This window comes from Moschus berezovskii, chromosome 9, assembly GCF_049115385.1.
Source record: "Moschus berezovskii isolate FMDL1 chromosome 9, NW_MosBer_1.0, whole genome shotgun sequence".
NCBI classification, from domain to species: Eukaryota; Metazoa; Chordata; class Mammalia; order Artiodactyla; family Moschidae; genus Moschus; species Moschus berezovskii.
Genome location: NC_142468.1, coordinates 67,912,705 through 67,938,258, shown reverse-complemented (window position 1 = coordinate 67,938,258; position 25,554 = coordinate 67,912,705). Strand labels below are relative to the sequence as shown.

Genomic DNA, 25,554 nt, shown 5'->3' with positions numbered 1-25,554 from the left:
CACCGGGGTCTTCATTGCTGCTCACCAGCTTTCTCTAGTTGTGGTGAGCAGGGGCTACTCTCTAGTGGCGATGCGTGGGCCTCCCATTGCAGTGGCTTCTCATTGTGGAGCATGAGCTCTAGGGCACACAGGCTTCAGTAGTTGTAGCTCAGAGACTCAGTAGCTGTGGCTTGCAGCTGCTAGAGCATCTGCCTCTGCCACAGGCACCTCATTTCATCATTGTTTCATGTTTGAGGTTTTCACAGCATTATTCTTTTTTTAATTTCTTTATTTAGCTCTATCGGAATCTTCATTGTGTCGTGTGGGATCTTTCATTACTGCACATGGACTCTCTAGTTGTGGCCTGAGGGCTCAGTAGTTGCCCTGTGGCATTTGGGATCTCAGTTCCTGGACAAGGGATTGAACCTGAGTCCCCTGCATTGCAAGGCAGATTCTTAACCACTGGACCGCCAGGGAAGTCCTTTCACAGCATTTTAAGATGTTCTAGAAAAGAAATCTGTGCAGCATACAGATTTACAATACTTTAAAATTTGCTAAGAGGATAGATTTTTTTTTTTTTCCTGCAGAACCACATGACGTGCAGTATCTTACTTCCCTGACCAGGAATTGAACCTGTGCCCCTTGCAGTGTAGTGTGGAATATTAACCACTGGACTGCCAGGGAAGTCCCAAGAGAACAGATCTTATGTTAAATGCTCTTAACTCCAGAAAAACCAAAACCCACAGAATCCAAACAGGACAGTAGGAAACCTGGAGATGATAGATGGTATGGTCATGAAGATGGGTTCGCAAGTGGTAAAGAACCCACCTGCCAATGCAAGAGATGTAAGACATGCGGGTTTGAACCCTGGGTTGGGAAGATCTCCTGGAGGAGGGCATGGCAGCCCACTCCAATATTCTTGCCTGGAGAATCCCATGGACAGAGGAACCTGACTGGCTATAGGCCATGGGTCACAAAGAGTTGGACACGACTGAGCGACTTAGCACACAAACATATCAATTTGTATACATTAAATATCAACAATGTCAGTCATACCTCAGTAAAGTGATTGAGGGGGAAAATAAGTCAGAAGAACCAAAAGTGCCTAATTCTGTCCTACCAATTCACCCACTTCCCAAGAGAGTTTCAAAAAAACAATAGCAAGTAGAAAAGAGTGTATTCCTTTATTACTGCTTGCTGACATGGTGCTTGATACCTTGATGCAGAGCCTTCAGGTAAAACTCACAGCCTAAGCACAGCCTATCCTGTGCCCAGAAGCTCAAAGTAAATTGGGATCTCTGCCTTTCTTGCCTGGTTGTTGTTATTGTTCAGTTGTTAAGTCATGTCTGACTCTTTGTCACCCCTTGGACTATAGCCTGCCAGATTCTCTGTCCATGGGATTTCCCAGGCAAGAATACTGGAGTGGACTACCATTTCCTTCTCTGGGGATCTTCTCAGCCCCGGGATCGAATGTCTCCTGCAACTCATCCACTGAGCCACCAGGGAAACCCATTCTTGCCTGGACACATGGCCAGTTGTAAACGGTACAAGCAGAGAACAGAGACTGGTAGCTGGGTGCCCCCTTGAGAAGGAAATCTGCATGGCTGGTAGAAAGAGGGAGCCCAGCCATGTGCTTGACCTTCTAAAGCACAGGAAAACATAACCCATCATATTAGTATTAATCTTTCAGGAAAGAACTGGAAGGAAAGGTTCCCTTGGTGCAAGGAGGAACTAGAAGTTCCCTTTCCCCAGAGACCTATAACCATCCTCCTAAGACTCTGTATTTAGAGTTCTCCATCTTTGGGACTGAGCTTCCCAGGTGGTGCTGTTGGCTCAGACTGTAAAGAAGCTGCCTGCAATGGAAAAGACCTGGGTTGGATCCCTGAGTCAGGAATGTCCCCTGAAGAGGGGAATGACTACCCCTCCAGTATTCTTGCCTGGAGAATTCCATGAACAGAGGAACCTAGTGGGCTAGAGTCCATGGGGTCACAAAGAGACACGACTGAGCGACTAACACACACACATATTTTAGGGACTGCCCACATACTTCCCCCGACTACCACCACACACACATATGCTTCACCAGGTACCCAAGCCAGAAACCTGGGTGTAATAAAATTTCCCTTTTCCTCAGCCCCCACATTCACATTGATTTTACTTACTAGGAAAGTTTTTAATTCGTCCATGTGGCCTCAGCCCTGTTCTAGCTCAGGCCACAGGTGTCTCTGGTTTCCTACAATAGCCTCCTTGCAGGTTCCCTGTCTTCCATCCTACCCTCATCAAATGTATCATGCACATTGTACAGACAGAGTCATCATCCCAAAAATGCAGAACCCACTGCCCTGCAACAAACTCTGCAGACTGCCTTTAAAGGTCATCCTCTTAAGAGTCTTACAAGGCCTGGTAGAATCAGGCCCACTTTCCCAATATTCTCTCTCACCAGCCCGTCTAAACAGCTCCCTGCTCAGCCCACACTGAACTTTTGTTCTTCAAACTGACTCATTCTTGCCTTCCCATGCAGTTTCTTTACCCTTTTCCCTACTTCCCTTTCTCCTATTTGTTCTTCTGCCTCAGCATCTAGTGACCTCATGCCTTTATCTTAGAACTGGCATGTACATTTACCTACTGAAGTCAACTCTAGTGCAGCACCTGCCTGTGTTCTCACACAACATCTAAGCTTCTTTATACTGGCATTTACCCCACTGCACTGTAATTGCCACTTTCCTCTCTGACTTACCCATTGTGCTATGAAATCTGTGGGGACAGGAACCAAGTCTATCTTGGTCATCCTACTCCATCCTGTCTAGAGGACATTTGATGAGTGCAAGCACAGAAGAAGATGTTCAATGAATCTTTCTTGCTTATTTGATTTTTGACTCTACTGATAAGGTCTTTCACTTTTCTGCAGGCAGACAAGCTGTTAAGGGCCTTAAAAGCTCACCTCAGAAATGAAACAAGAAAAGAGAATGAAAATCAGGTAAGTAACATTTTCATCACCTATTAAATAGCAGAACAATCCGTTAATGAATGAGAAACACAGTTGGTGATGACTTAAGACATGGTATTTTTTACCAAAGAGATTGTTATTAGTAGTTATAAATCCTTTCATTATTCTTATAAATGGCAAAACTGCCTCTATAGTCTGTTGAGTAAGATGTTTCAAATAAATGCAAAAGTTAATTACTAGTTGCTAAGTGCATGCCAAATTGTATGAATAGGGAGGGAACTGGATTTGAAGTCAGAAAAACCAAGTAAGAGCTCTGTCTTGTGTGTGTGTAACCCTGGAAAACTCAAATTATTGATTCTTAGTTTCCTGTTCTTTGAAATGGAAATAGCATCTGCTCTGCTGAATTGAGTGTTATGAGAGTCAAATGCAGTGGAGACTATGAGAGTGACCTGTGGTAAACTATAAACCATTGCTGCTGGGAGTGATTGTCATGGCTGCTGCAGACCCACACCAGAGAGTTTTGACAAGGCTTGACACCTAAATGGGTCAATGATATTAGCTGTCATTGTTATTAATTATAGCATGAATTAATTCATGCACTTTTAATAATATATGGGCATTCCCTGGTGGTCCAGTGTTTGGGACTTGGCACTTTCACTGACATCGGCCTGGGTTCGATCCCTGGGTGGGGAACTAAGATCCTGCAAGCCAAGCAGTGCGGCCAGAAAACTAGTAATAATAATTTGCTTGTTTACATACACTAATATACCTTTGAATTCTTTGCTAGCTGTTTTTTAGCTTGGGTTAAGTGTGATTATTTCTTTTTGAATACTTCGTAATTCTTGACTGTGCCTATAATTTCATGCTGGAGAGTTTTAAAATTATCTCTTGCATATGTAATATGTTTTTTATTCAGTTTAAATTCTGATTCTTCCTGAGCATTGTAACTGTATATAGGGGACATGGCAGATTAATGTCTTTTTTCCAGGATGAAATTCAGACTTCTGCATCCTCTTGTGATGAGACTGAGATACAGACCAGCAGCCAGGAACAAGCTGAGAGGGAGCCGGGTGACCATGTCACCAAAACCAGAGGAAGGCGTAAGACTGTCCACAGGAGTCCTGACTCACAGGCAAATGGAAGTGTGCAAACTGAAAAGAAGCTGCCACCTGTGCCCAATCTGGTATATTATTAGGGAGCTTTCTCTTATTCCCTTATGATATCAGGTGATGGTAAACACTGCTCTGAGCTCAGACCCAAGTCTGGCTTTATCATCACACCTCAGGGACTGGCACTCAGGAAGTACTTATTAAGTACTAAGCACAGGGACTTCTCTGGTGGGTCCAATGGCTAGGACTCCATGCTTTCACTGCCAAGGGCCCAGGTTCAATCCCTGGTTGGGGAACTAAGATCCCACTAGCTGTGGAGTATAGCCAAAATAGAATTATTAAGTTCAAATTAAATGTATGTTAAATAAATAGGAACATTCATTAAGTGTTTACTTAAGTATAGTAAATAAGGTGGAATAGTAAATAAGAAGGTGTATAGTAAATAAGGGGTATATGATTACACAGTGGAAGTAAGAAATAGATTTAAGGGTCTAGATCTGATAGATAGAGTGCCTGATGAACTCTGGACGGAGGTTCATGACGTTGTACAGGAGACAGGGACCAAGACCATCCCCATGGAAAAGAAATGCAAAAAAGCAAAATGGCTGTCTGAAGAGGCCTTACAAATAGCTGTGAAAAGAAGAGAAGCGAAAAGCAAAGGAGAAAAGGAAAGATATAAGCATCTGAATGCAGAGTTCCAAAGAATAGCAAGGAGAGATAAGAACGCCTTCCTCAGCGATCAATGCAAAGAAATAGAGTAAAACAACAGAATAGGAAAAACAAGAGATCTTTTCAAGAAAATTAGAGATATCAAGGGAACATTTCATGCAAAGATGGGCTCGATAAAGGACAGAAATGGTATGGACCTAACAGAATCAGAAGATATTAAGAAGAGGTGGCAAGAATACACAGAAGAACTGTACAAAAAAGATCTTCACGACGAAGATAATCATGATGGTGTGATCACTCACCTGGAACCAGACATCTTGGAATGTGAAGTCAAGTGGGCCTTAGAGAGCATCACGACGAACAAAGCTAGTGGAGGTGATGGAATTCCAGTTGAGCTATTTCAAATCCTGAAAGATGATGCTGTGAAAGTGTTGCACTCACTATGCCAGCAAATTTGGAAAACTCAGCAATGGCCACAGGACTGGAAAAGGTCAGTCTTCATTCCAATCCCAAAGAAAGGCAATGCCAAAGAATGCTCAAACTACCGCACAATTGCACTCATCTCACACGCTAGTAAAGTCATGCTCAAAATTCTCCAAGCTAGGCTTCAGCAATATGTGAATCGTGAACTTCCAGATGTTCAGGCAGGTTTTAGAAAAGGCAGAGGCACCAGAGATCAAATTGCCAACATCTGCTGCATTATGGAGAAAGCATGAGAGTTCCAGAAAAACATCTATTTCTGCTTCATTGACTATGCCAACGCCTTTGACTGTGTGGATCACAATAAACTGTGGAAAATTCTGAGAGATGGGAATACCAGACCACCTGACCTGCCTCTTGAGAAACCTGTATGCAGGTCAGGAAGCAACAGTTAGAAAGTTAGAACTGGACATGGAACAACAGACTGGTTCCAAATAGGAAAGGGAGTACGTCAAGGTTGTATATTGTCACCCTGCTTATTTAACTTATATGCAGAGTACATCATGAGGAACACTGGGCTGGAAGAAGCACGAGCTGGAATCAAGATTGCTGGGAGAAATATCAATAACCTCAGATATGCAGATGACACCACCCTTATGGCAGAAAGTGAAGAGGAACTCAAAGTGATGAAAGTGAAAAAGGAGAGTGAAAAGGTTGGCTTAAAGCTCAACATTCAGAAAACGAAGATCATGGCATCTGGTCCCATCACTTCTTGGGAAATAGATGGGGAAACAGTGGAAACTGTGTCAGGCTTTATATTTTGGGGCTCCAAAATCACTGCGGATGCTGATTGCAGCCGTGAAATTAAAAGACGCTTGCTTTTTGGAAGGAAAGTTATGACCAGCCTAGATAGCATATTAAAGAGCAGGGACATTACTTTGCCAACCAAGGTCCGTCTAGTCAAGGCTATGGTTTTTCCCATGGTCATGTATGGATGTGAGAGTTGGACTGTGAAGAAAGCTGATCGCCGAAGAATTGATGCTTTTGAACTGTGGTGCTGGAGAAGACTCTTGAGAGTCCCTTGGACTGCAAGGAGATCCAACCAGTCCATTCTAGAGGAGATCAATCCTGGGTGTTCTTTGGAAGGACTTATGCTAAAGCTGAAACTCCAATACTTTGGCCACCTCATGCGACGCGTTGACTCACTGGAAAAGAGTCTGATGCTGGGAGGGATTGGGGGTGGGAGGAGACGGGGACGACAGAGGATGAGATGGCTGGATGGCATCACTGACTCGATGGACATGAGTTTGAGTGAACTCCGGGAGTTGGTGATGGACAGGGAGGCCTGGCGTGCTGTGGTTCATGGGGTCGCTAAGAGTCGGACACGACTGAGCGACTGAACTGAACTGAAAGGTGTATTCAAGGTGTATAGTAAAGAAGGTGTATAGTAAATAAGAAGGAAAGAGATATCAGTATCAAATACAATATTTTTTTTTCCTCCTTCCTAACTTGTCCTGGGCCTGGTGATCAGCTTAGTCTTTGAGCAGTGTGGTCACGTGATTCCAGGCACTTCCTCCACTGGCTTTGACAGGATTCTGGTTTTATTATCCTTTCACACATATGTAACTTTTATGAGATGGCCCTAACTTTTATGTTCTCGCTTTGTGTAGGACCTTACTCGTTAGCCTGTCGAGGTCTTGCAGTGTCCGTTTCTCCTCCGTCGGAGAGCTTCCTCTGCCGTGTGTGCCTTCCAGTTGTCCCTAGTCTCTCCTATGCCCAAATGCAGATTCTCACAACACGTGGTGAGGCAGAGAACCTGACCTGCCATTCAGAAGCTTAGTCCCTTCCTTTTCTTCCTTTAATTCCTTTTCCCCCTCAATTTGGTACCTATCTTTGGAAGAGAGTGATTACTTTTTTCTTTCCTTTTTTTATGTCTGACTCTAAGCGGTGTTTTAAATGATATCTATTTTTTTTCTTTTGGCTCTGCTGGGTCTTTGTTGTGACTTGTAGGCTCTTCAGATGCAGTTCACTGGCTTAGTTTCCCTGCAGCCTGTGAGATCTGAGTTCCCCCACCAGGGACTGAACACATGTCCCCTGCACTGGAAGCCGGATTCTTAACCACTGGACTACCAGAGAAGTCCCTAATGATATTTTTTTTAATTGAGGTATAATTGACACATAACACACTATCAGTTTTGGGTGTACAATGTAATGATTCAATATTTGGGGTGATCATTTCACAGTATATACAGTGTCTAGTTAACATCCATCTCCTCACATTGTTAAATTTTTCTTGTGATGAGACCTTTTCACATTTACTCATGGCAATTTTCAAATGTAATTACTTGTCATTTAAATCATTTATTTCTTTTTAAAATTTGTAGCAGAATCATTCAGAGATAAAAATATGTGACCCTACTGAATCCCAGAATCAAGAAAAGCATGAAAACCAGGTTCTCAGAACTGCTGTAGAAGTTCCTTCTCTACCAAATGAGAGTCAAGAAGATGAGAATGCAGTGTCCTCAGGGAAACATGGAATAGATGGTATGCAAGTAGTTTTTTAAAAATCTAAAATTGCTAGGGTGACTGTGCTTTAGTTCCCTAGGACTGCCATAACAAAGTTCCACAAACTGGGCAACTTAGAAACTTGTTCTCTCACAGTTCTGGAGACTGGAGTCTAAAATTAAGGTGTCAGTAGGGCCATTCTCTTCCACATTGGGAGAATCCTTCCTGGCTGCTTTGTACCTCTGGTGGTGGTTATAGACCTTGGCTTGCAGCTAAATCTCTGCCTCTTCGTCATGTGGCATTCTTTCTGTGTGTCGTTTTCTTTATATTGTTGCCTTAAAAGGACACCAGTTATATTGGATTGTGTGTGTCTGTGCCCTCAGTCATGTCCGACTCTTTGCAACCCCATGGACTGTAGCCCACCAGGCTCCTCTGTCCATGGGATTCTCCAGGCAAGAATATTGGAGCAGGTTACCATTTCCTACTCCAGGGGATCTTCCTGACCCAGGGATCGAACCCTGCGTCTCTTGCATCTACTGCATTGGCAGGCAGATTCTTTACCACTGCACCACCCTGGGAAGCCCAGGTCTGTCTCAGTGACCTCAGCTTAAGTTGATTACATCTACAAAGAATCTTTCCAAATAAGGTCATTTCACAGTTACCAGAGATTAAGACTTCAGCATATCTCTTTTGGGAAAAACCATTCCACCCATTATACCACTATATAGAATTTCCAAGGGTTCTGCAGCGAGAGCAAAAGTTAGAACCAAGTATATCAGGCCATCAGGTCACCTTTAACAACTGGTAGAAACCAGAATAAGAGTGATAGCAGGAAAGTTTCAGGCAGTTAATCTCTAGGTGGGATGAGAGGAACCCACATTCTACCTATTAGCTCCTTCTGGCCTGCTCAGAGACAGGTACAGAGGCCTGTTCGCCCCTTCAAGTAGGACAATTAAAAGGGATTTTCATGGTCTACCTTCCCAGCAGTGTGACTGTTTTATTATGATAAAGGTATATTTTTTGGGGGGGCTTCCCTGGTGGCTCAGAGGTTAAAGCGTCAGCCTCCAATGCGGGAGACCCGGGTTCGATCCCTGGGTCGGGAAGATCCCCTGGAGAAGGAAACGGTAACCCACTCCAGTATTCTTGCCTGGAGAATCCCATGGAGGGAGAAGCCTGGTAGGCTACAGTCCAGGGGGTCGCAAAGAGTCGGACACGACTGAGCAACGGAACGGACGGATGGTTCATGGTGTGGCCACCAAAAAAAAAAAAAGCCAGAAAACTTCAGTTCCCCTTTACCTAATAGGACTTGGTGCTTTCTGATTTCATCCCTCAGGAAGCCTGCCAGTTACAGCAGTGTCTCAGTGTTTGCTTCATCCTGATAGTCTGTCTGGGACTTGATGTTTGCCTGAGGGGACTGAGAAAGAAATGATCCACTCATGTCCACCAAGCAGTTTAATGCAGAATTTCTAATGCTGAGGCTTCCTGTCTTCCCCAACAGTTTGAATGTGTTACTAAATTTAGAAAGTTAAAGGAATAGAGGTTCTGATTCAGTAGGTCTGAGGTGAGCTTGAAATTCTGCAGATTTAATAAGCATCCCCAGGTAATTCTGATACCTATGCCTCATAAACTCACTTTGAAATCTTGAGATGAGGGGAATGTAAAGAAATATGACATAGTCAGAGGTGGGTGTAGAATTACAAATGGCTGGTATTCCACCAATCATGTTGTTGAGAAGACTTACCTCTAGGACCCAGTTTTGAAGGCATGGGAAAAATGAGGGTAGATCCTGTAAGTAAGGTTTGCCCACTGAAGTGGAGACTGTTTGAAGGAGAAAAATCGGATCATGTAGTTTCTGGTGAGAGGAATTTTTTAAATTTTATTTTGACATAATTCTAGACATGAAGTTGTAAGAACAGTAACAAGAGTTCCTATATATCTTTCACCTATATTTCCCAAATATTAATATTTTGCCATATTTGCTTTGTTATTCTACTTATATACATATATACATACTTATATGTGTTGTATACATTTTTTCATAAACTGCTTGAGAGTAAGTTTCAGATATGTGCCTTTTCACCCCTAAATATTTCTGTGTGTTTCTTAAAACATAAGGACTTTTTCTCACAAATGTACAGAGTGCAGTTCATATTCCACATGATAGTTAACCTCTAACAAACAACCACTTGTCAAGGTTTGGTGTAGTATCAAAGAAGAATATCCACAATTATCTTAAAAGGCCATTAAATAGTCTTCACTTTTAACCACATAGCTGTATATGGCAAAATTTGTTTTCATATACTACTTCAACCAGAACAATACATCACAACATAGTGTATGCAGAACCAGATGAGAGAATCCAGCTGCCTTTTATTATCAGATGTTAAAGAAATTGTAAAAGAAAAGAAAAAATAACCACTCTACTCAAACTTTAGTCATTTTTAATTATGTTAAGTTATACTGGGTGTATTTTTAGTGAATCAAATATCTTTAAATGTCTTAGTTTTAAGTCTAGTATGGTACATATTGATACATGAACAAAAATTCTTTGGGGTTCTCAATTTTTGAGAGTACGGAGGCATCCTGAGGCTAGAAAGTATGAGACTTGATAACTAACCTTATTTAGACAGACCTTATTTAGATTTCATCCCAGCAATGTCCCTTAAAACAAAGGCAGACTCATCCTTGGCATTTCGTTGCCATGCCTCTTTAAACAACTTTAATATGGGACAGTTCCTCAGCCTTCCTTTGTCTCCCAGTATGTTGACGTTTTTAAAATCCAGACCAGTTTCCTGGGTCCTCTGACTTAGTTTGTCTAATGTTGTTGATGGTTAGAATCAGATCATGCCCTACTGGCAGGAATCCCACAAACTAGGACACAGTGTCCTTCATAGTCAGCACCCCAGAGGACTCAGATATTGGTTTGTCCTATGACTAGTCTTGTTAACGTGCATCACTTGGTTATGGAGGCATCTGCTAGGTTGTCCCTTTGTTGTAGTTATTATATTTTCATTTATAGTAAGCATGCTGTGAAGAGTGGCTCTGACTCTTTACATATCCTATTTCATGGCCAAGGTCCAAGCAAAAGCCACTCAGCCCCTCCAGCTCTATCTATTTATTCTTTTGTCTTGTTTTTTAGATGTATTGGGAAACGTTAAGGATGTATGACTTCCTAAGTAGCATTTCTTGAAAAGTCACTTACACAGTATTTAGTTGATTGCCTCAAGCTAAAAATGATATTAGAATGGGAAGATAAGTAGAAGGAAATAGCAACCGTTAAACACATCATGATCTTAACTAGATTTAAAGAATAAAAGCAAAACAAGCATAGAAGCAAAGGACCTGAGAAAATATGCCAGAATGATAATAGTATTTCTTAGGCTGGTGGAATTGTATGATTTTTATCGTTCTCGTTAAAACAACTGGACGTGTTCATAGCAAAAGTTCTGGAAAAGTGTTTTTAAATTTCTGATAGGCTTATATAGCTATACAGGAAGCACAAAAATTTCTGTCTGCTTGGAATATGAGCTAAAATTGTGGTGATGCTATAACTAATTCTTTGTGCTCCTTACATACTGTTTCTCCCACAACCTTGGCAGAGACTGCTGCTGCTGCTGCTGCTAAGTCACTTCAGTCGTGTCCGACTCTGTGTGACCCCATAGACGGAAGCCCACCAGGCTCCCCCGTCCCTGGGATTCTCCAGGCAAGAACACTGGAGTGGGTTGCCATTTCCTTCTCCAATGTGTGAAAGTGGAAAGTGAAAAGTGAAAGTGAAGTCGCTCAGTCGTGTCCGACCCTTAGCGACCCCACGGACTGCAGCCTACCAGGCTCCTCCATCCATGGGATTTTCTAGGCAATAGTACTGGAGTGGCTTGCCATTGCTAGCACATGAAAATCCTTCATGTTAACTTACATTTTTAAAAATTGAAGTATAATTGCTTTACAGTGTTAGTTTCTGTTACATTTCTTCATGGGAATAATTTTTAGAAATCATTCTGTATCTTTGGATTCAGGTAATGAAGATCCAAGGGTACCTTCAAAAAGAAAGAAGACTCTCTACACAGATGGGTTTTCCAAACCTGGAAAAAATAAAAAAACTGCAAGCACTACTCCAAGTAAGTTACTCTGTTGCCTGGCACATAGAATGTTGATTGTGGGTATATTTAGAATACTTAAAATGCTGCTCAGCATGTATTAGAAATTCTATTACTTATGTTTAGTGAGAATATAATTAATTAGAATAGCACAGAATAGAGGTAAACTATTGCCCATCTTAGCCTGTCTTACAGCCCTTGAGCTAAGAATGTCTTACAGTTGTAAAGCATTGTATAAAAGAAGGAACATAACTCAGAGACCACATTGTGTGTGGCTGTCAAGCATAAAATATTTATTGTCTGCCCCTTTACAGACAAAATTTACCAATCCTTGGCATAGAGCTTTCTTAGCATTATGCTTAGTCACTCAGTCGTGTCTGACTCTTTGTGACGCCATGGACTGTAGCCCACCAGGCTCCTCTGTCCATGGGGTTCTCCAGACAAGAGTACTGGAGTGGGTTGCCATTCCCTTCTCTTCTTAGCATTATAAATTCCCTTCTCTTCTTAGCATTCCCTTCTCTTCTTAGCATTATAAAATGTCAAATTTAAGTAAAGGCCATTAATTAATTGGTGAGGTGGAGGACAAATCTGTTAATCTTTTCTCATCCTCTGGACTAAACCAAGATGTCAGTAGGCAGTGAAATGGAGAGATTGCCAGTGTTTGATAGTTTATAAGATGAATATGCTTTTCTCCTGAGTTTCCAAAAACTAAATGTTTTGAAATTAAAATTTTAGCAAAAATGATGTTTGAAGTTGAATATTAGGAATGCTGAGATGAGAATAAATGTTAACAGAGAAACATAAGGAAGGTGAATAAATGGATTTTGTCTTGTTATTAATTTTCATATTTGGGGAAATACTCTAGACTTTAAGAAGCTTCACGAGGCTCGTTTTAAGGAAATGGAGTCCATTGATCAGTATGTTGAGAGAAAAAAGAAACATTTTGAAGAACACAATTCATTTAATGAACTGAAGGTATGCTGATAAAATTATGTTCTTAGTGGTACTGTTTGACTTTAATGTTGATACTGTGTATTACATAGCATGGTTAATACAACTAGCTTTCTATTATTCTATTACTGGAATAGATTTGAGTTTAATATATCTTTATTATTTTAAATTTGTTTTTGAGAATTTTCAAAATCCTCCAGATAAAGCAGTGAATCTTTACTATAAAAAATAGTTAAAAAGAAAGAAAAAACAGTAAGAAAATAAAACTTTTTAAAAATTTTTAAATAGAAAAATATTTAAAGTAAACAGTAAAAACAAAAAAAAGGAAGAATTCCAAAATAGCAATAAGTTACTCTGCTTTCCACAATCAGACATTGTGCCTATCACTTTCTTTGGGGAAAAACTGATTTATGGCTGAAGCCACCTTCTTTTCCTGTCTCTAACCCAAAGGGAAAAGGGGTGACTAACAGTGGCTAGCTTGAAGGCTTACTGTCATAACTGAACTCCCTGGACTGTGGGCCTTCAGACCAGGTAGTGCTGGACTTGAACTCCTTTGAGTAAGAGAAGGTGAAGTCAACCCCGAGGTTGAGTTAGCAGAAGAGTAGTGAGTTAATAACATCCTAGGAAGTTGATGTTACTGTCTTACATGCTACCTGGTGTTAAAGGGTTGCCTCACATTTGGATGGAAAACATTTTTTAATTTAATAATACATAATAACCTATTTCTCAAAGAATTTGAGCCGGTGTGTGGTATTACAACACAATATAGTATAAAGCTGTTTTAAAAAGGGCAGAAAATGAGCATTGTTAGCAGGTACAATGTCTGCTATATCAGTTACTGAGTTTTGAGTTTTCTGATACCCATGGCAATGGGGAAATGCACTGGATAATAAGCTCTAAATAATTTAAAAAAAAATACATGTGGTTCTTAGAGACTTAATCTTGGATAATAAATGTTCACTTGAACAGTGTTTATAAAACCACTGTTACCACAGTTGAAGACAGTGTTATCAACCTTCTAACAAGCAGCAGCATCCCCAAGTCAAGGCATTAAACATCTCCATCCCTTCATACTGATCTAACAACATGGGTGGACGATCCAGAGAAGAGATACTCAGTATGTCCATAAGAAGACGTTTACATTTTAACAAGGGCTAAGTTTCACAGCATTCATCACTAAGTATCACAGCATTCATTACTGAATACTGGGACAAGAGGCCCATCCTGGGAGTGAGGGAGAAGGGGAGTGACCTGCTGATACTTTCCAGAAAGCAGATAGCTTCTTTCCCTGCACAGGCATGAGCTACCTGCAAATATGCCTGGAAAGAGAGCCACTCATTTTCCTTACCATGAAGCTGAGTCTACTTAAAAACTTTACTAAAAGTCAAGCTTTCTGTACACATGATAAGAATGAATTAATTTTCTAGATAAAAGTTAAGGGCAGAACAACTGCTTTAACCATAAACTTGAGTGTAGCCTTGAAGATGTGTTGAATAAATGAGTAGCTTATCTTGTTTCTTAGTTGACAGTCCCATCTGAATGAGTTTGGTTCTATAAATCCCACCCCAGTGTCACTGTTCAGTCAGGAATCAGCTGATGAGATGGGCTATTTGGTATGATCTATTTGGAGACTAAATAAAAAACAATGATAGTGACTTCACCATAGCTAATATGGTTTTTTTTAACAGTTGATATGCTTGGGGGTTGGTCCTTTGGAGAGTGATGAACAGTAAGAAGTGAGCAGAGATCTAGAGAGAATCATCTTGGCTGTGACCGATGACTGTCTCTATGATTAGTTGCCTGATGGCTTCTCTACAATGGGATCCCAAACTTTGTGCCCCAAGATGCCTGTTTACTTTGCTAACAGTGGGAATGATCAAATTTTTAAATTTTGATAATATATGAAAAAAACAATCGAATTTGCATTTCTCTGATCATCAGATGTTACATGTTCATGTTACAAATCTTTGTATGATATAATTGGCGGGTTTTCTGTGAATTTGCTTTTTCTTAATTTTTGCTAATTTATGAGCCACTTATCTATATGAATGACAAATATTATGTATTATATGTTCTAAATACTTTCCCATAGTTTATCTTTTTAACCGTATTAATGGTATCTTACCTTGTGGAAGGTTTTATTGTTTTATTAAACTTTACACCTTTTCCTTTTAAAACTGAGGGTTTTGTGTTGCCCTTCCTGTCCCAAGATCATAAAAATATGCTTTTATTTTTACTGCTTTTATTATTTTCCCTATGTAAATCTTTATCCCACATTTTTATTTTTATGTATGTTATGCTTGAACTCCTCGCTTTGTTAAAACAGGATTATTTTGCTAAAAGAAAGGGAAAAATTTATTAGATACATTGCAAACAAAATAGTGGTACTAGAGTCAGCATAATATTCTACCTGAAAAGCCAGAAAAATTGGTACTCAGTGTGAGCAGAGTCACTTAAACATTTTAAGTTGCTTAAGCAAAGATGCAGAGTTGATGGTTCTGACACCAAGTGAATTGTGAGGAAACAGTGTGTAGAAAGTGGGAATTTTAGGAGAAAGAAGAAAACATAAATGGTGTGAATACATATAACAGTATACTTAATACATCTAACCTGAGTTCTTAGCTTATGGTAAAGATACATATTTACTAAATATTTTATTTTAAAATTCGTCTCACTACATGAATCTCTTCTGCTTGTATGTTGAAATGAGAACTTAATGTAATTCTCTGCTTCCTTGTATTATTTCATAGGCTATAATCAGAATGTTTCTTTTGGCTCTACACTGTCAATTCCAGTAGTCCTATTTCTGTTGTCAGTTAGTGAAGTTAGATTTCTTCTGCCTTCAGCAGAGTTTAGACTAATGATAGTAAAACATTCCATCTCTCTTTGTGCTTTGACTGTATCTAAAAAAGATAAGTGAAACCCTTCCCTGCTGTTTCACAGAGAGCATTCCCCTTTCTCTCTTCTTTTTCTTTAGGTTTTTAAAAAAGAACTTTAAAAAGCTATTGGGGAGCTAGGGTTGGGTTGGGGAGTAATTATTTGTAGATTTCATAAGCTTTTTACACAATAGGTTCTTCTTTGAGTTTATATTTAATAAACTGCATATCATGCTGTGGAAGGAACCATCTTTCCAAGAGAACCATTTATCCCCTGTCTGTGGCCATAGGGGACTGTTTAGCCACCTGCTCTCCCTAGTGAGAAAATACCTGGGGACATGGGAGCTGCAGAGGGCTTTCTGTAACACAGCACAACTAGAAGTTTCTATTAAATCAGAGCCATCTTAGTAGCACAGGTGTAGAAAACCGCCCAGCCTGCCGGGCAGATAGGATGGGGTGAGGTAGTGACCAGGAAGGCTGACAGGGTTAACAGTGAGGATGAACGGGATAAATGGTCCACTCTCCTGCACTCTGCCCAGGAGACGATACTAAGAGGCCAGGCTTTAACGTGCTGCATTTCAGGTTCTCCAGAGGCAGCCCATCACTAAGGGAGTGCCGGCAACTCCAGTTCCTGCCCGAGGAAGACTCTCCGTGGCTTGTACCCCTGGCAGCCAGCCGCGCTTTCAAGGCCAGCCCCACGCAGGCCGGAGCACCTTGTGTGTGAAGGGGTCAGCCAAGCGCTCTGCTCTCTCGGTGGCTAAGATGAATGTCAGGTAAAGAAAAGCTCCAAACTGGAATCCAGGGTGAGGTCTTAAAGGCTTTATTGCTTTTAATACATTTCAGGTGGACTACATCAAATGTTTTAGAGTGGATGGAAAAGGAGAAAGGATTGGAATAGAAAGATCAGCAAACATTTAAGTTAATCTTTTTTCCTTTAAATTTGTGTTTTGTTGTTTTATCCAACTTTCCTAACATTTGATTCAGAAGTAAAGATAGAAAAGATAATATGGATATTTTACTTTATTAATTTAACGTATGTCTGCAGAGATGTCTATAGAAATTTTTCCATTGACTTAAATATAAAGTTGAAGCTGAAAATGTCTCAATGTGGTAAACTAAGGAACTGACTCATCCTGAAGTGTGAGCATTGTAGCTCACCAGGTAGCGCAGTAGTATAGCCATCTCATGCCATTAATCCCTACTTCCTTTGCTTGTGCCTTTCCTGGCTTCAAGTAGCCCTCAGCTGTGACCGTCCCCACAGAGGAAGATCTTCAGGCTCCTTTTTTCTTTATGAAGGGCATTGCTGCATTTAATAGAAGTGGTGCATGGCAATACTTCCCCAACATGTGCAATATCAGACATAGTTTTTAAAAGCTGAAAAATGCCCTTGAGTTTGGAATTCTATTTATTGAGTTAGCTTGGAATATGAGGTACCTATACTTGGCAGTTCTGATTATATTTATTAATATTTAAGAACACCATGGTCAAGGACTAGTCCTTGCTTCCTGCGGGGTACAGAACAGCCTGGACATGGTAGCAGAACCATTCCTACACATGTATTTTCTTAGTTCTGTTGTAGAGTCTTAGTGGTCTCCCAGTCCCTCTGACTTGCCCTTATTGGGAGGAGAAAGGGAGCTTCTTCAAGTACACCTGAAACTATAACTTGAGGCCCTTAGGTGTCTCCTTTGAATTCTGCTTTATATTGTCATTGGCCAAGGCAGGGAGAGTAGAGAGTACAAAACCATATTTTACAAGTAACAGAAGTTGATAAATGATTTGCTGTAGCATCATTGTTTAAAAATATTCATGTCTTGTGAAAGAGGTTCATTTGTATAACAAGTTATATTGAGGCCCTTTCAGTGCTTGGTGATGGGTAGGTGGTGTTTATAAGCTCAGCCCAAGTTACTCTTGACACAAGTACTCATGTCTTATTCTCCACTATCCTATTTAGGTTTTCAGCTGCTACTAAAGATAATGAGCATAAGCGTTCGCTGACCAAGACTCCAGCCAGAAAGTCTCCACATGTGACCATGTCTGGGAATACCCCAAAAGGCCAGGCTGTGCTCGGGACACACAAGTTAAAGACCACAAGGGGTGAATCTGTTGCTGGTAAAGAGACAAACCCCCCTCCCCACACTTCTGCTTCATTTTTAAGCCACGTAACATACTAATAGGATTGTTTCCTTAAAGCCTCTTCCTATCTATAGAATCAAAAGCAAAATCTTCTCCATAGCATTTGTACTTGTGAGGGAAATGCCAGAGACAGACAAAAACTTGATCCCTCTGCCCAAGGTCTCCATCCTGTCCAAGACAAGCCCCAAGATGGTGCCTGGAGAACATTTGGCCTCTCCTCAGAGATTAGGAGGAGGATCATACCACTCATTATAGCCTCTGAATGGTTCTGCCAGACCTTGAAACTAACAGGACCCAGAGTTCGTGGAATAAATGCCATGCTATTGACTGGTAGTACGGTGTATAAGCAGAGAAGGCAATGGCAAGCCACTCCAGCACTCTTGCCTAGAAAGTCCCATGGACGGAGGAGCCTGGTGGGCTGCAGTCCGTGGGGTCGCTAAGGGTCAGACACGACTGAGCGACTTCACTTTCACTTTTCACTTTCACACATTGGAGAAGGAAACGGCAACCCACTCCAGTGTTCTTGCCTGGAGAATCCCAGGGACGGGGGAGCCTGGTGGGCTGCCGTCTATGGGGTCGCAGAGTCAGACACGACTGAAGTGACTTAGCAGCAGCAGCATGGTGTATAAGCCAGAATGAGCCATACAGACAATCTTCTACACCCTGTCTACTTAATCATCACCTACAAAGACCAGGTGGTTTTCAAAAGAACACTGCAATAGCAGTGTGAGGGTTTAAAACATTATCACCAACAGGTTAAGGCCTATATTAGAACTGAGTGTATCAAAATTTTCTTGAGAGTTCTGCTGAATGTCAGGCAAGAGGAGCCTTGGTTCCCTGAGACCAGAGAAATCCAGAAGGAGTTCAGACTAAAGGAGAATATTGTTGTTGTTGGTAATAATAAGTGTGGAGACTGTGGATTTTTTCATGCCTTTCACACCTAAAATAAAGATCAAATAGTGAGACTGACAACTACATTTCAAGAGAGTGTGCAGAGGTGGGAACAGAAAATTTATGATTTTTCCTGTATATGACCTCTCATTCTCATTTACCCTTAATCTTTTCTATACCAGCAAGCAAATATTTCATATAACATTCTAAAGCATCCCGTAAAAGGGGAAGAAAGTTTGGGCAGAAAGCAGGGCTAAAAAAATGAATAAACTTCCTTAAGATGGGACTCTTGTCATTTTACATGGGACATGAACCACTGAGCAGCAGCCACCTGCCTAATAGTGAGCAAGGACCCACAAATGCCCACAGATAAGAACATGCCATATCCTGAGTTTTCTCCTCTAGGTTACTCAGGAGTGTGCCCAGCCGGGATGGGATAGTTTTCTTTCCCCAGGTATCAAATATGAATTTTATGTAGATGAATCAAACTGATTTGTTTCTAATGATTTGCTTTATTCACTCTGTATGTTTCAAGAACCATACTGATAAATGAGCTAAAGTTCATTCATTTTCACTGTGTTTTTCAATGGTATGGTATGGATATATTTCAAGTTATCCATTTTACTGCTCATGGACACATGAGTATTTCTGACTTTTATTTTTTTAATATTTATTTACTTATTTTTGGCTGTGTTGGGTCTTAATTGCAGCATGTGGGCTCTTTAGTTGTGGCATGTGGGTTCCAGAGTGCATGGTCCGTAGCTGTGGTGGACAGTAGCTGCGGCGAGCTGGCTTAGGTGTCCTGCAGCATGTGGCATCTCAGTTCCCCGACCAGGGATCAAGCCTGTGTCCCCCATGAACAATTTTTATTATTTTATATAGTGTAACTACCACCACTGTGGAACACATCTCCTATCCACGTTTAAGAATTTCTCAAAACTAGGAGGCTGCTGGATAGTAAGGTACGCAGACACTTACATTACTGGCTGAATTGTACCAGTGTATCCTCTCATCAGCAGTGTGTGACAGCCCCATTGTTCCCCTCCTTACCAAAACCTGATAGCAACACAATGGAATGGCTTCAGCACAGGGGTTTTGTGCTTTTCTGTCTTGTTTCACTAGGTCTTCCTGGATCCTGGTTACTTGTTCACACATTCAGGCAAGTACCAACATTTGACAATGGCCTGAATGCAACCTGTAAGGGGAAAAGGATTATAAAATGTGTCAGATATATGCTGCCCAACTGTCGCAAAAATGTGGCTTACCCAATTATACCATTCTGGTATATTTTTAACTTTTGTTACAAAAATTCACAGTCTTCACATTCACTTTCTGTAACAGCCTTCATTAGTGAAAACCAGAGCCATGGATCTTTTAATCTCTATGTAATTATGTTCCCTGCAGGCTTTATCTATGTTTGTGTTAATGAAAATGTCACTATTAATAATATATAACTTTTTAAAAGGGTAGGGAATTCCCTGGTGGTCCAGTAGTTGGGATGCCGAACTTCCACTGCAGAGAGTGGGTTCTATCCTTGGTTAGGGAACTAAGATCCAGCATGCTATGCAGTGCTGCCAAAAAAAAGGGTAAATAATATCAGGGAAACAGCCTGAAAATTTACCCAGTTAATTTATTTTAGTTGAAATATAGTTGATTCAGTGTTACGTTACTTTCAGGTATATAGCAAAGTGATTCAGTTATACATATAAAAACATATATATATGTAATCTTTTTCAGATTCCTTTCCCTTATAGGTTATTACAAAATACTGAATATAGTTCCCTGTGCTATACACTAGGTCCTTTTTAGGTTGTCTATTTTATATGTAGTAACATGTTTATGTTAATCCCAAAGTCCTAATTCATCCTTCCCACCCAATTAATTCCTAAAACAGAATTCTGAACTCCTGTTGATCCTAGGAAATGTCACAATTTGGGGAGCTGCTGACAGGGAAACAAATCTCAGGGGTTAGTTCTCCTCAGTAACTCTTTTCTCCCTGTTTCTCCTTTTTAACCCTACTTCTGTTTCAGGCTGTTCATATTAAATTCTATTTAAGATTGAGCAGTGATACTTTAATAAAATAAAAACTTTAGCAGGTCTTTTATTCTAATTAAACCCTTGGATTTTGTTGTTTTAGTTATTACCCCATTCAAGTTGACAACTGAGGCAGCGCAGACTCCAGTCTCCCATAAAAAACCAGTGTTCGATCTCAAAGCAAGTTTGTCTCGTCCTCTCAACTATGAGCCACACAAAGGTATGTGGGAATGTTTTGAGGTACAAGAGTTAAGATTAAACAGTTATGCATCTGAGGATGTGAAAAATCCTAGTGACTCAGTGGAAGCCATACTTGGCCTTGAATTCCTGCCTCTGCCCTGTGTTCACATGACCCATAATTTAAAAACTGTCCATTGAACAAATACTAAATAATTCACTTATATTTTTGTTAACCAAAGACAGTTTCTAATCAGTGTTGCTATAAAGCATTAATAAAACTTCAACCAAAATTAAGAAACTTGAATATTTCTATGGGTAAATGAATGTTTTCTTTATAGTTTTTCAAGGAATCCTAGGCTGAGAACCACTGGTTAGACCACCTGGGACATTTATTGGCCAAATGTCTCTCTTGGGCATATATTAAAGTATCTTCACATCCACTTAAAACATCAGCAATTAATGTGATCTATATGTCAGTGCTTCTGGAATTATTTTAAAACAAACTTCCTATAAAAATCATGTTTATGTAAGTGTTTAAATTACTAATCTTAATGCAACAAATATAATAAAAACTAAGTCTTATTTAGGGGTAAGAGTCAAACTGAACCATGGTTTAAAAAAACTTCTCCCACTGCATTTTTCCTCCCCAAGTTTCCCCATCTGTGGCAATGGCACTTCTCCACCAAGTGTCAGGGCAGACGTCTGGGAGTGATCTTTGGCTGTCTACTCTCCTTGACACCACATGCAGGCCGTTCGACTCCATCTTTGAAACTGATCTGTAATTTGACCACTTTTCACCCCTTTATGGCTACTGCCGTTGGTCCTAGTGACATCATCTTACAGAACTTCTAGAATAGCCTCTTGGCCCCACTACAACCTTAAAAACGAATCAGAGCACATCAGTGCCTTGCTCTGAACCTCCTAAGCTTTCCCATCTCTCTTCCACCCTCATTTCGTTGTCTCCTCCCTTCTCTGACTCTGTGACAATCACACTGGTGTTTCAGCTCCTCAGACCCATTCATCTCATTCCCTCCTTTAGGTCTTTGAATTTGTTATCCCTCTGCTCCACCAAGAATACTATTCCCATTGATCTTTGCACAGCTTGCTCCCTGTTTTTAATGGGGCATCCACTTGACTGTCACCAGTCTAGGAAGGTCTTCTCTGTCCACCCGCCGCCCCCCACCTCACACACACACACTCTTTACTCCTTCAGTGCAGTTCAGTCGCTCACTCGTGTCTGACTCTTTGTGACGCCATGGACTGCAGCACGCCAGGCTTCCCTGTCCATCACCAACTCCCGGAGCTTGCTCAAACTCATGTCCATCAAGTAGGTGATGCCATCCAACCATCTCATCCTCTGTCATCCCCTTCTCCTGCCTTCAGTCTTTCCCAGCATCAGGGTCTTTTCCAGTGAGTCAGTTCTTTGCATCAGGGGGCCAGAGTGTTGGAGCTTCAGCTTCAGTCCTTCCAATGAATATTCAGGACTGATTTCTTTTAGGATGGACTGGTTTGATCTCCTTGCAGTCCAAGGGACTCTCAAGAGGCTTTTCCAACACAACAGTTCAAAAGCATCAATTCTTAGCACTCAGCTTTCTTTATAGTCCAACTCTAACACCCAACATGACTACTGGAAAAATCATAGCTTTGACTAGATGGACCTTTGTCAGCAAAGTAATGTCTCTGCTTTTTAATATGCTGTCTAAGTAGGTCATAGCTTTTCTTCCAAGGAGCAAGCGTCTTTTCATTTCATGGCTGCAATCACCATCTGCAGTTATTTTGGAGCCCAAGAAAATAAAGTCTGTCACTGTTTCCATTGTTTCCTCATCTATTTGCCATGAAGTGATGGGACCGGATGCCATGATCTTAGTTTTTTGAATGCTGAGTTTTAAGCTAGCTTCTTCGCTCTCCTCTTTCACCTTCATCAAGAGGTTCTTTAGTTCCTCTTTGCTTTCTGCCATGAAGGTGGTGTCATCTGCATATCTGAGATTATTGATATTTCTCCCTGCAACATTAATTCCAGCTTGTGGTTCATCCAGCCTGGCATTTCACATGATGTACTCTGCATATAAGTTAAATAATCAGGGTGACAGTATACAGCCTTAACATACTCCTTTCCCAATTTGGAGCCACTTTTGTTCCATGTCCAGTTCTAACTGTTGCTTCTTGACCTGCATACAGATTTCTCGGGAGGCAGGTAAGGTAGTCTAGTATTCCCATCTCTTGAAGAATTTTCCAGCTTGTTATGATCTACACAGTCAAAGGCATAATCAATAAGGCAAAAATAGATGGTTTTCTGGAATTCTCCAATGGGTATTGGCAATTTGATCTCTGGTTCCTCTCCCTGTTCTAAATCCAGCTTGAACATCTGGAAGTTCATGGTTCACGTACTGTTGAAGCCTGGCTTGGAGAATTTTGAGCATTATTTTGCTAGCATGTGAGATGAGTGCAATTGTGCGGTAGTTTGAGCATTCTTTGGCATTGCCCTTCTTTGGGATTTGAATTAAAAGTGACCCTTTCCAGTCCTGTGGCCGCTGCTGAGTTATCCAAATTAACTGGCATACTGAATGCAGCACTTACACAGCATCATCTTTTAGGATTTGAAATAGCTCAACTGGAATTCCGTCACCTCCACTAGCTTTGTTTGTAATGATGCTTCGTAAAGCCCACTTGACTTCACATTCCAGGATGTCTGGCTCTAGGTGTGTGATCACACCATCATGGTTATCTGGGTCATGAAGATCTTTTTTGTACAGTTCTTCTGTGTATTCATGCCACCTCTTCTTAATATCTTCTGCTTCTATTAGGTCCATACCATTTCTGTCCTTTATTGTGCCCATCTTTGCATGAAATGTTCTTTTGGTATCTCTAATTTTTTGAGGAGATCTCTAGTCTTTCCCATTCTATTGTTTTCCTCTATTTCTTTGTATTGATCAGTGAGGAAGGCTGTCTTATCTCTCCTTGCTATTCTTTGGAACTCTGCATTCAAATGGGTACATCTTTCCTTTTCTTCTTTGCCTTTCACTTCCCGTCTTTTCTCAGCTATTTGTAAGGCCTCCTCAGACAGCCATTTTGCCTTTTTCCATTTTTCTTAGGGATGGTCCTGATCACTGCTTCCTGTACAATGTCATGAACCTCTGTCCATAGTTCTTCAGGCACTCTAGCAGATCTAATCTCTTGAATCTTGCTGTCATGTCCATTGTATAATCATAAGGGGTTTGATTTAGGTCATACCTGCATAGTCTAGTGGTTTTCCCTACTTTCTTCAATTTCAGTCTGAATTTGGCAATAAGGAGTTCATGATCTGAGCTGCAGTCAGCTCCTGGTCTTTTTTTTTTTTTTTGCTGACTATAGAGCTTCTCCATCTTCTGCTGCAAAGAATATAATCAATCTGATTTCAGTACTGACCATCTGGTGATGTCCAAGTGTAGAGTCTTGTGTTGTTGGAAGAGGGTGTTTGTTATGACCATTGTGTTCTCTTGGCAAAACTCTGTTAACCTTTGCCCTGCCTTGGAGCATTTTGTGCTCCAAGGCTAAACTTCCTGTTACTCCAGGTATCTCTAGACTTCCTACTTTTGCATTCCAGTCCCCTATGATGAAAAGGGTATCTTTTCGGGGTGTTAGTTCTAGAAGGCCTTGTAGGTCTTCATAGACCCATTCAGTTTCAGCTTCTTCAGCATTTTGGTTGGGGCAAAGGCTTGGATTACAGTGATATTGAATGGTTTGCCTTGGAAACGAACAGAGATCATTCTGTCATTTTTGAGATTGCACGCAAGTACTGCATTCCAGACTCTCTTGTTGACCATGATGGCTACTCCATTTCTTCTAAGGGATTCCTGCCCACAGTAGTAGATATAATGGTCACCTGAGTTAAATTCACCCATTCCAGTCCATTTTAGTTCACTGATTCCTAGAATGTCTATGTTCACTCTTGCCATCTCCTGTTTGACCACTTCTAATTTGCCTTGATTCATGGACCTAACATTCCAGGTTCCTATGCAATATTGCTCTTTACAGCATTGGACTTCACTTCCATCACCAGTCACATCCACAGCTGGGTGGTGTTTCCACTTTGGCTCCGTCTCTTCATTCTTTCTGGAGTTATTTCTCCACTCTTCTCCAGTAGCGTATTGGGCACCTACCTATCTGGGGGGTTCATCTTTCAGTGTCATATCTTTTTGCCTTTTCATACTGTTCATGGAGTTCTCAAGGCAAGAATACTGAATTGGTTTGCCATTCCCTTCTCCAGTAGACCAGGTTTTGTCAGAACTCTCCTCCATGACCCATCCGTCTTGGGTGCCCTACACGACATGGCTCATAGTTCCATTCCTTAGTTTGTCTTATATTTCTTCATAGCAATGCCTGAGGTTACCTTACTTGACAATTCTCTACCTCTACCATTGGAAGACAGCAAGAATTTTTGACTTCTTGGTTCACTGCTATGTCCTTAGCACCTAGAAGAGTCCCTTGCATGTACCAGGTTCTCAAAAAGTATTTGTCTATGGTAATGACTGATCACCCTAACTTCTACTGATGGTAGAAAACCTGGTTTAGAGCTTCACCTGTGCTTGTTATGTTATATCCTCGACAAGTCACTTAATTCCTTTATGAAAGGGAAAATAAATAAGTACTACTTCAGTGGTTACTGAGAGGGTCAAATGATGCAGCAAGTGTGAAAGTCCTTTTTATAAAATGGGAAACACTGCAAATGCCAATCACTAGTACTCAGAAACAGGTCAGACTATGCCAGTAAATAATACATAAACATC

General features: G+C 40.8%; 2 protein-coding genes across 6 annotated transcripts in view; one reads left to right on the top strand and one right to left on the bottom strand.

Annotated features, from left to right (window-relative positions):
• NUSAP1 (nucleolar and spindle associated protein 1) overlaps nucleotides 1-25,554 on the top strand; it is a 31,572-nt gene that overhangs the window by 3,024 nt on the left and 2,994 nt on the right. The window contains exons 2-9 of one of the 2 annotated variants that reach the window (XM_055436470.2): nucleotides 2,888-2,956; nucleotides 3,915-4,109; nucleotides 7,509-7,668; nucleotides 11,643-11,744; nucleotides 12,589-12,698; nucleotides 16,133-16,323; nucleotides 17,502-17,659; nucleotides 20,712-20,828. In XM_055436470.2, the coding sequence (XP_055292445.1) occupies nucleotides 2,888-2,956; nucleotides 3,915-4,109; nucleotides 7,509-7,668; nucleotides 11,643-11,744; nucleotides 12,589-12,698; nucleotides 16,133-16,323; nucleotides 17,502-17,659; nucleotides 20,712-20,828 (1,102 nt within the window). The remainder of the gene's footprint in view (nucleotides 1-2,887; nucleotides 2,957-3,914; nucleotides 4,110-7,508; nucleotides 7,669-11,642; nucleotides 11,745-12,588; nucleotides 12,699-16,132; nucleotides 16,324-17,501; nucleotides 17,660-20,711; nucleotides 20,829-25,554) is intronic. The other variant, XM_055436472.2, reaches the window with a different exon arrangement.
• NDUFAF1 (NADH:ubiquinone oxidoreductase complex assembly factor 1) overlaps nucleotides 17,653-25,554 on the bottom strand; it is a 28,383-nt gene continuing 20,481 nt past the window's right edge. For all 4 annotated transcript variants that reach the window (XR_016038233.1, XR_016038234.1, XR_016038231.1 and 1 more), the window contains exon 6: nucleotides 17,653-19,769. The gene's annotated coding sequence lies outside the window, so the exon portion shown is untranslated. The remainder of the gene's footprint in view (nucleotides 19,770-25,554) is intronic.